Source organism: Nicotiana sylvestris, chromosome 1 (assembly GCF_000393655.2).
Source record: "Nicotiana sylvestris chromosome 1, ASM39365v2, whole genome shotgun sequence".
In the NCBI taxonomy this organism is placed as follows: domain Eukaryota; kingdom Viridiplantae; phylum Streptophyta; class Magnoliopsida; order Solanales; family Solanaceae; genus Nicotiana; species Nicotiana sylvestris.
Genome location: NC_091057.1, coordinates 165,589,909 through 165,600,502, shown reverse-complemented (window position 1 = coordinate 165,600,502; position 10,594 = coordinate 165,589,909). Strand labels below are relative to the sequence as shown.

The 10,594-nt window shown below is 36.9% G+C and overlaps 1 protein-coding gene across 1 annotated transcript; it reads right to left on the bottom strand.

The window, feature by feature from the left end:
- Positions 1-623: 623 nt before the first annotated feature.
- LOC104221397 (uncharacterized) lies at positions 624-7,891 on the bottom strand. The gene is made up of 7 exons (XM_009772461.2): positions 7,345-7,891; positions 5,624-6,093; positions 3,981-4,095; positions 2,653-3,327; positions 1,980-2,057; positions 1,534-1,647; positions 624-1,422 (listed from the first exon to the last, which is right to left on the bottom strand). Exons 1-7 carry the CDS (start codon positions 7,717-7,719, stop codon positions 1,168-1,170), a joined length of 2,082 nt encoding a protein of 693 aa, XP_009770763.2. The 5' UTR covers positions 7,720-7,891; the 3' UTR covers positions 624-1,167.
- Between the last annotated feature and the right edge of the window lie 2,703 nt (positions 7,892-10,594).

Below are 10,594 nucleotides of genomic sequence, written 5' to 3'. Positions count from 1 at the left end.
TGGACACAATTGCGTTTGATGTAGAAGAATTGTAGAAGATTTAGTCGTTTTTGATTTGTAAAATCAGAAAAAAGTTTGAAACACAGTGTATTGAGAAAGCAAAGACGCTAAATTTGAAACGAAACTGACGAAGAAGATTAATGAGCGTGATTTGCGTTGTGGAAGATCTGGAAGAATATTTAATCCCCCAATTTTAGCGTGCCTAAATAAGGAAGCCTACAGCTACAATGATTCCTTATTTAATGAATTATCTATATTTTGTAGAAATACTATTAGCATGAAGGGTAATATGCAAATTATGAACATATTTGGTAATATAGCTTCCTATATGGTATAGGAACGAAAATTTCCCTTCTCAAAGCTCAGAAAGGATGGTGGTTGGTGGCTTATTTTCATCTAAACCATTAATCTGTTCCTTGCCTGTTAATAATGAATATTTTCCATTTGATAATCACGTTAAAATTAGAGCATAGTCCTCCCAGAAGAAATGTAAGTGAAGTTCCACCCGCATCTAAATTTTTTCAACAAAAGAAATAAATTAGCTTCAGAAAATTGTATTCTATTTTAGTACTATCCATTAAGACAAGATCCTCGAGCAGGGTACTTTATTGAGACCACAGATCTTGCCAGTTGCAAAGATTAGAACTCAATTTATAAAGAGTTCATTGCAGAGTCAATAAAAGTACTGTTCCCGTTTACACGGACACTACTTAATGTCTATTGGAACGAAACATAGCAAAATGTCACTAAGACAAATAAAGCTATTCTAAGGCTAAAACGAAGACATGGATCATTCACACAAAGCAAAAAAACAAAATTGGTAATATTTCCAAAAACATTTTGTACTTGAAGTGATCGCGGAAGATTGAGTGGCGACCGCAACGATAAGAGCTCCTCCTTTACATTCTATAGGTTTAAAATCCTCACGAAATCCTTCATTTACCATCCCTATCAGGGATCCCTACCTTCCCGGAAAAGAATAGTAATAATAAGAACGGGGATGTCGCAGTTGTTATCTCTGAGGTGATTGCTGTGTGTTTCTTCTGAAGAATCATAATAGAAGACCATCCTCTCATCCCCAGCCCCTGCACCCTGTAATATGGGTAGAAAGCAAAGTGGAGGGGACAGATTGAACTCAGATGATGAAGTCCAACATAGAAATTTCCCTTATCCGTCCTCAAGGATCTCTTTGTGCACGTGCATGCATGCGCTGCTGCAATACTTGTAATTATATCTGTGAAAGGGAACCTTGCCAGCCAATGACCCGTAACAGCAAGAACATAGAATGTCAGTTGCCGAGCCACTTGGAGCAGAAACTGAGCCAGTGCCTTGAGCTTTGAGGGCTGCCGCAGCAGCTGCTCTTCTCTCAGCTGCAGCTGCTCTTTTTTCCCTTTCAGCATCTTGAGCTCTCCTTAATTCCTCCTGATTGGCAAAACAAAGAAAACATATCAGAGATCAGCACTTCCAAGACCAATTCCCATTCGAGCAGTTATAAGCGCATAACAAGAATACGGCAGAAATATGTTCTATGACCTCTTTTGATATTTTTGCTGAAAGACTAGAATGAGAATATCCTTTAAGAGCTGAAGCAGCAAGCATTCCTCTCCCAGATTCAGATGGAGCAGTTTGGACTAGAGCAGCCTCAGCCTGCAAAACTAATGTCAGAATGATGCGAGATAGAGAGAGATAATACGAGAATAAACAAATTAGCCCGTGTGTGGGTGCTTAAGAGGCAAATGAGACTTCTAGGCTGCTTACAGTTACTCTTTTTGTCATCATCAGAGGGAGAACAAAAAAGAAGGAAAAGACACATTTGATGAACGTAGAAGAGAAAATTTCTTGACAACCAAAAAGAACAACTCTAGAACTTTGCTTCTTAATTCATGCCATGCAATTCGACTAAAGCAAGAAGATGAACCAACAATTATTCTCCTATTGTTCGGATTCATAAACTACTAGGAAAATAAAATATACATCACCTGAGCCTTTTTTTGCTTTGCTTTCCGCAATTTCTTCAACTCCTTTGCCCTAGCTTTCTTCTTAGCGTCTTTCTCTGCCTGGGGAGAGAGAAATACAATTGTACATATTAGATAGGCACAATGCAGCACAAAACATATTTTCACTGATTGGCTTATTCAAAAACATATTACAGTGTCATTAGGAACAATCAAGTGCACTTTGATTCATCTATATTTGCAATGTGCCTAATACAGTACTTTTTAAATGATGGAGAAGCTCATAACATTAACTGCCTTCCTTGACATATTAAGAAGAGAAAGTGACCAATATTATAGAGCGTTCAAATAAAGTGTATTAATCCATTTTTGATACACGCCTAATAACACTGTTTTACACATCCTAAATGAGAAACAATCTTACAATCTTCACAAACATTTCTGAAAGAGTTAATAATCGCTTGAACTTTCTAATTCAAATCCCCCAACCCGGACTCAGAGATTGAAAACATCAGATAGAGCATCTGCAGAAGCAACAAAAGTAATAACGACGGCATCTAAATCAATTTCCTATATAGTCCTATGTCCTAAATATAGGATCCTCTTCAAGAATATTATGTTAACATCCTTAAATATAGGAACCTCGGCAGAAAATTACACCGGCGATTTGTCACCCCCTAAAATATGAAGAAGTTACCTGTTTAGCAGCTTGTGTTTCCTCCATTTCTTTAGTCAATGCGCTAGGCACCTTAGCAGCATGCCAATCCCACTTGTCAACGTTTGATGCCATGAAGCGCCTAAATGTGTTTCTCATTTCTTTTTCAGTTGCAAGCACATACGGAGTTCTCCCTCTCTCGTCTTTGAGGCAAGGATCCATACCCTGTTCTAGAAGTTCCAAAACCTTTTCAGAATCCCCGCACTTTGCTGCTTCATGTAAAGGAGTGGACGTACCAATTGTGTCATTATCACTATCACTGTCACTTGATATGATGGCATCGCGAGATGGCGTAACACTAGAACATGCTTTGGTAATTTCCCTAGTCTCCAAATTTTCCTTCAAAACCTCCATGGACTCATTAGACTTGCTGCTCGGACCACTTGCACTTAATAGTGACGCATCTTCACAATCAGGTGCAATTCGCTCATTTACTTCAAAGGATACTTGAGTCAACAAGCCATATATTCGTCGAGCTTCCTTGTAGGTAGGTCTTCGGACAGTCAAAGGAATATTTCTAATAACATTAGGCTGACAGACAAAATATGGTCGATCTCCATCAAAAAACAGTTGGCGGTTGTCAGAGGGAGCACATATGAAGATACAGGACGAAACAGCAAAGTAAGGCTTCCATGATGTGAGCAAATCTTGGATTTCCTGGTTATCAAACAGCAAAATTATCATCACAAAATATGATGTTAACCCAGCTAAAAATAATTCAGCTTTCCTACTCCATAGTGCCTCTGCTCTATGTTCAATATGACAGCCAAATAAACCCCCTCCTTTTGTTTTTTTTTTTTAAATCAGAGAGAGAGCCACTTCAAGTAGTAAAATCAATAAGGTAGAAGCACTCGAGCCCTCTAAAAGCTCCCGCTTTAAAGGAAACCAAGATGAACTTCTTATCATGAGACGATGTGTCAGAAATGAAAGTTTGAAGTATCACTCAAGAAAATACCCAGTAGAAATAATCAGAAACATAAAACTAAACTAAAAATTAAAAAGAAACAAATGCATAGAAAGCAGAAATCATAGCATGGATAATACATCAACGTTATTAAGGGCCAATTTAACCGAGAGTGTTATTTGAAAAGCTCAACCCATTGCCACCAGAAGAAAAAAGAAAAGGAGGAAAAAAGGAATAAATTTCATGATTAACATTTAAAAAGGCAAGAAAAGATGTTGGCACACCTGCTTGGAAGGGAATGCTTTTGTTACTATTAAGAAATAAGCGTAATTTGGCAAGTCACACTGAGTAGGGCACGGATCATACTGCAACAGAATCTCTCTTATGTAAACATCAATCCCTTTACCTTTTTAAGAGCAAGTTCATTATGCCGACGAATTGATGCTCCAGCAGAGTGCGCAATCTTGCCACTTGCATCTTTTGATGACTGTTTCTTTCCAGCCTTAGCTCGTATAACATACCTAAAAGAAAGGTAAAGTAGTATAAGTTAGCCACATTCTCTCAGAAGGGATGCAGGAATAGTAGCTAAGACATTACCATTTAAAAAGCAGAGTAAGCTCCAGTTCAAGAACAATATAGACAATGTATTTTTGCCTAGAATTTAAGCAGTATGTGACAGTGGCTACTCTCAAGCCTCAAGGGAGCACGGAAAAAGAAAAAACAAAAGAACCTGACTCTTAAAGCCAAGGTAGAAAACGACGATAGCAGCACTGAAATACGTAACAAGACAAGTTAGGAATGCAGCCAAGAGAATGGACACTAGTTCCAAGAGACAACAAACCTTAAATCTCGAAATTCTAAAGGAAAGCAAAGAGGACCTTTAAAATAGGACTCCTTGCTGTAAGAGAGAGATTTGCCACATGCAAGCAAAGTGACCAACTATATAGAGAACCAAAAGAGGGAACTGACTCAGTTTGCTGCTGTGAATAGAATGCTGTAGAAATCTTTTTAATAAAAAAAAAACAGAAGTTTAACAAGGATATGCTAAAGATTTATTAATAATTAAGAAATAACAGTAAGTACATGTGGGGAGGAGAAAATAGACATGAACCATGACCTTCTCGAAAGAAAAAATAATAAGGAAGTTGTATCCACAATCTGATACTTTTTGACTAAAGGAATAAGGCAAGGATAGACAGATACAACACTCATATCCCATTTAGTTACATTCATTCTCATTGTGGAGGATGCTAGAAGCTATGGTTTGTAATTTGTCTTTCTACCTGTAAATTTAAGCAACTTTGTGAAGCTCGTATTTGGCGCATGGTTATACAAACTATGTTTTGTTTATTTAATTTTTTTGCTCCAAAAGGTTTTTCAATTGCAGACAATACTTGATTATTGATGTTTATTGTTATTGCTTTTACATCTATTTTTCTATTTTTTATGATGTTGTTACTATTTTTTTATCTTCTATTGCTGTTACTGATCTATTGTCTATTGTCTATTGTTTATTTTTCTTCTTCTCGAGCCGAGGGTCTTTCGGAAACAGCCTCTTTACCCCTCCGGAGGTAGGGGTAAGGTCTGCGTACACTCTATCCTCCCAGACCCCACTTGTGGGATTTTACTGGGTTGTTGTTGTTGTTGTATTTGATTATTTCTTTACCCTCGGAATCTAGAGGATACACATTTTTTGTGAAGTAGTCAACAGAATTAGGCGTCCAATAACTACAGAGCGTGGACTCTTTATTGATGCACTATGCAGGGATCAAATGGTTAAACAGAAACTATACCAGAGAACGATTTGAAATTTTCTCATCTACTATTCAGAGTAAATAATCAACAGATTCTCACAAGATATAAGAAAAACTTGATTAGCGTAGTAGGGACAAAGATCATTGCAACAAAAAGAAATGTTCATTTCAATATCTTGTAAAAGATATTTCATCTCAATATCTTGTAAAAGATATTCTTCGAACTAGTTGTTTTGGCACGAAAATAATTGTATAAAAGAAACATCCCCCTTTTTAATACAACAAAAACTCTAACCTGTGGAATGTCTTATGTGCCACAACTGCAGTACCATCAAAAACACAGCCTGCAAAATGCCCACCTCTTGCAAGCAACATGATCCTCAAACGGGTATTATCCCTTGGTTCATGTATCAGATATTTCAACTTCTCAGTCACTTCACTTTCTGTCAAGTGAATCTTATTCCTGATATCATCTGCAGCAAGCGTCTTCTTGTTCTCAAACAAAATGTTCTCTGACTCATTCAGGAGTAGACACTTCCACATTGAAAGGATCTCCCCATCATGCAATTTTAAAAATATTTTATTCTTAATATCTCCAACTATTCTTCGCTGCAGATCATTTGACCGACCAGATTCTTTGTCATCATCTTCATCATCTGATCCAGAAATACTTGATAAATCATAATCCTTACATAGGGAATCAGATTTCATCTCATCAAAGTCTTCCTCCTTTATAGTGTCTCTCCCAGCAATGCTTAGCTTTATCTGATATCAGTACTGACAATAAATTACTATAACGAAAATACGAACAACCACTTTAATGGTATCAGCACCTTCAGGAACAAAGATATTGACAAAAAGCTGGAAATTATATTTTCCTTTTTGTAGCACCGGAGAAGAGGGAGAGGATGCAGATTGGAAGCTTTAGAGGCAGATTAACCAAGTGACAATTTCAGAAACAAAAGCTAATTTGAAGTGCTTCTAGTGCAATGATGAATATCCTTTGCTTGTAAAGTTCTAGCACAGCAATCTGTTTCAATTGCCACTCTGGTCATGTGGAACGAATGATTTTATTTTGTAAACCTTTATAAGCAAGGTCATATCGAAGAATCTGAAGCTGTTTTCTAGAGTAATTTCAGATATCAAAGTCATGCAACATTCACCTTATTGTATTAGATGAAGTATTAATAGATAAAACATTCTTTCGACTTACTTCATAAAATAAAGGTATTCTTTTGCTGAACATATTGAAACCAATTCCCATAACCCCAGCTCCTAAATTCTACTAGCGATACATCATAAGCCTAGATTATCTCATTTCAAAAGTTAAAAAGTACAAGTATTGGGATATTGTCTAAAAGTTGCTAGTTCCAAAGGGATACCGTAAAAAGCGTTCTGTTAACTAAACCAAAATACCGTAAAAAGAGTTCTGTTACAAGATCATTATCTTGTGCTTTCTTGAGGGTAAGCATTTAGTTTTTGAGAGTACATCTCTAAAAGTTCCCTCTTTATATATCACTTATTACTGTCTTTGGTAATCAGAAAAGAATATAAAAATTAATTTGAGGATAAAAGGAAAAGATTAAGTATCAACTACTAGCAATAAGTTGTGCCTAACCAAAAAACAAAAAGAATACTTTGAATTCGATTATAAAGATAAAATCAATATCTGTATCAGTCCTATAGGTCGCAAGGTGCTAATTCACATCAATGCTCAACTTCAAGAATAAGGCACAAAAAAAGCAATCAATTAAACTTCTTATTTTAAGTTTGTCAATTACAAAATCCTCACACTTCACCTTACAAGAAACCTCACACCTAATTAGCGTTATCCTATGAAGACAGATTAAAAATATCAATCAACTATGCCTCAGTTCCATATCATTTGAGATCAGCTCAAATAGTCCTATATATCCATTCCGCTCTATACAGGCCCATTTCAATCCAGCATGATAATATATAAAATTTATGAAAAAACATAATTTCAATAAAAGAGAGACGAAAGAAAATTAGTACGTTTAGTCGATGAATATCGGATTTGAAGTGAGAGCGCTGGTCATGGAGAGACTCAAACACCGCTTTACAAGTATTGCAGGACCACCTCTGTTTCGCGTTATTCCTATTATTAGTCGAACTCTCCATGTTCTGCGCATCCTTTTTGGATTCGTCATCAATGGATACGTCGTCTAGGGTTTTGACTGAGAGACTTTCGAGTGGTTCGATTAGGTAGAGTGGCGACGCTGATGGAGATTCGAGGAGGCGGCAGGATTCAAAGAAGTTCGGCGGTAGTTCGAAGATTGAACGGTGCCGTTTTGCGTCGGAGATTGGTTGCCTGAATTGAGCGCGGCGATGCTGGGCGGCGGCGGCGGAATATGGAGCCTCCGTCGACATTGTGGCAACGTTGATTAATCCAAACAGGCAATAATAGTGGTTCAGTGTTTGAATATAGGGGTTAATTTAAAAATAAGGACAAAAAAGAGAGAAAAATGTCGGGGGTAATAGCACCGGAGCTTCTTGAGGTTTTAGACAAGTACAGATACACGTTAAAACAGGTTTTCTATCAACCCCTTGGAATTTATCATCCCCTTGAAATCTGAACGTCGGATATTGTAGCACAATTTTAATTCAATATTTGCGAGTATCTGGATGTGGTTTTTAGATAGTTTTTTTATTTTAAAAATTATTATTAAAACCACACTTCATAAACTCATAGTTCATATGGGACTAAAATCAGACGAATGGCAAATATATCAAGGGCGAATATAAGTTAGTCCACTCATAATAAGATTATGAATCTCATAATTTTGTGCGGAATAATCTATAGTATTTATTGTGAGCACCTGATTTTTGCCCGAATAATAATATTGCTACAAAAGTCACAAATGAATTTTCTTTTAAGTGTTTATTTTTTAGGAATTTATAGTAATTGTTTGGTAATTGTTTGCATTTAGTTACATTTTGGTATATAATTAATATTTTAAAAATCATGAGAAATACCCTAAAATGTTCAAATTTCATGCATTACATTTTTAGGTTTAAATTTGCACTTTTAGGTTTAAGTTGTTAGTTAATTGCATTAATAGACAAAAAATCAAAAAAAATATTAGCCATTTTTTTTACATTTTTACCTTTTAATCTCAAAATAGCATTAGCTTTAAGTTAATTATTTATGTTTAGGTTAAAATATAATTTTATAAATTAGATTTTAGTCCAAGATTTTTAATTAATTTTAGTAGGATAAAAAATCAAGAAAAATAACAAAAAGAGATAAGCTTTGAAATTGGGCCAAATCCAATTTGTGAGCCCAATTTTTCGCCCAAATCACCCTTAGCCCAACACCCCTCCCCTTTCACTTAAGGAATTTTTACCTCCTATAGCAAATGTTAACACCTTATTTATTTTTGTCACGACCCGGATTTCTCACCCTCGGAAGTCGTGATGGCGCCTACTCGTGAAAGCCAGACAAGCCGAGTATTATAAATTCATTACACTTTTTATTAAGCATGTTCAATAATTCAAAGTAATAAGTGATTTAAGCAGCGGAATAAACTAATTAACCAGAAATGCGGAAAACGAAAACTTAATCATTAACCGAACATTTGCTACATAATCTGAAATATAATACTACCCAGACTTTGATGTCACAAGTCACGGACTATCTAAGAATACAACAAATAAGGTCTGAATGGAAATACACAAATCTGTGTCTAAATAAGTAAAAACAGAAAGAGAAATGATAGAAGGAGACCCCAAGGCCCGCGGACGTTTGCAGGACTACCTCAGGTCGTCTGCGTAGACTGAAGACAACGCCCTCATTGCGGTCCAAACGCTCCCGTATCAGTATCTGCACATAGTGCAACGTGTAGTATCAGCACAATCGATCCCATGTGCTAGTAAGTGCCTAGCCTAACCTCGGCGAAGTAGTGACGAGGCTAGGACCAAACTACCAAATAAACATGTGCAGTTAAATCATATACAACGGAAATAAAAGCAGATAATTACAGCTAAAGTTGGGCGGGGAAAATATGCTACGGAGAGTAACAGATAACAATAGAATAATAGTAGAGAAATGTAAGGAACACCATAAATCAATTATCAGCAAAAGATAAGGAAAAAAAGAAAGAAACAAGTACACATGTAATATCGTTGCAGGCATGCAAGACGATCCCATTTCATATAATACAGTTGCAGGCATGTAACTCGTTCCCATTTCATATAGTACAGTTGCAGGCGTACAACCCGCTCCCATTTTATATAGTACCGTTGCAGGCGTGCAACTCGCTTGTCACGACCATAAACCTGGACCCGACCGTGATGGCGCCTCTCGTGAAGACAAGGCCAGTCGACTCTTTCCATTTCAGTTTTAAACAATTAACAATAAGAATTAAGCCATTAAACATAATAAAACCCCAAAAATATGGTGAATAATACAATTTGCGGAATACAAAACCAACACAGCCTTAACCGGGGTGTCACAAGTCACGAGCATCTATAGACCATACACAAGTCTGCTAAATCTAATACTAATACAATGTTTGATAGATATAGAAATTAAATGATAATAGAGACATGGGGCTGCGGACGCCAACATCTACCTCGTAGTCTCCGAATACCGCCTGGAACTGGAGGAATCAGCACTCAAGAGCGGAACCAGCGACGCCTGAATCTGCACACATAGTGCAGGGAGTAAAGTGAGTACTCCAACCCAGTGAGTAACAAATGTAAATAAAGACTGAAGGTAAAAAATCATACAAGGCACAAAGCATTCTATAATGAAGTAGTAAAATCACTTAAAATCAGTAAAGCCAGTAAAAGTCAAGTAAAATCATCTTTCAACCAGTAAACAAGTAAATTGACAGATAATTAAGATAAAGTGAACAAATAGAAATTCGCCCCTCGGGCTCAGTATCCACAAATTCGCCCCTCGAGCAATATCTCAGAACAGTACCAGCCTCTCGGGCTCAATCTCACATCACAATGGGTACCCGCGCTCACTAGGGGTGTACAGACTCCGTGAGGGGCCCCTTACGGCCCAAGCGCAATCACAAACCATCTCGTGGCATCAAATCTAGGCCCTCGGCCTCATTTCAATCAAGCCACCTCGTGGCGTACATATGTATCTCAGGCCCTCGGGCTCATATCAGTGTCAGTGTATCCTCACAACTAGGCCCTCGACCTTACTCAGTCCGAAAATCTCACAAGCCCTTCGAGCATTAGTAAAATTGTATTTCTAAACCCAAAACATCATTTAAAATATTATTTAAGT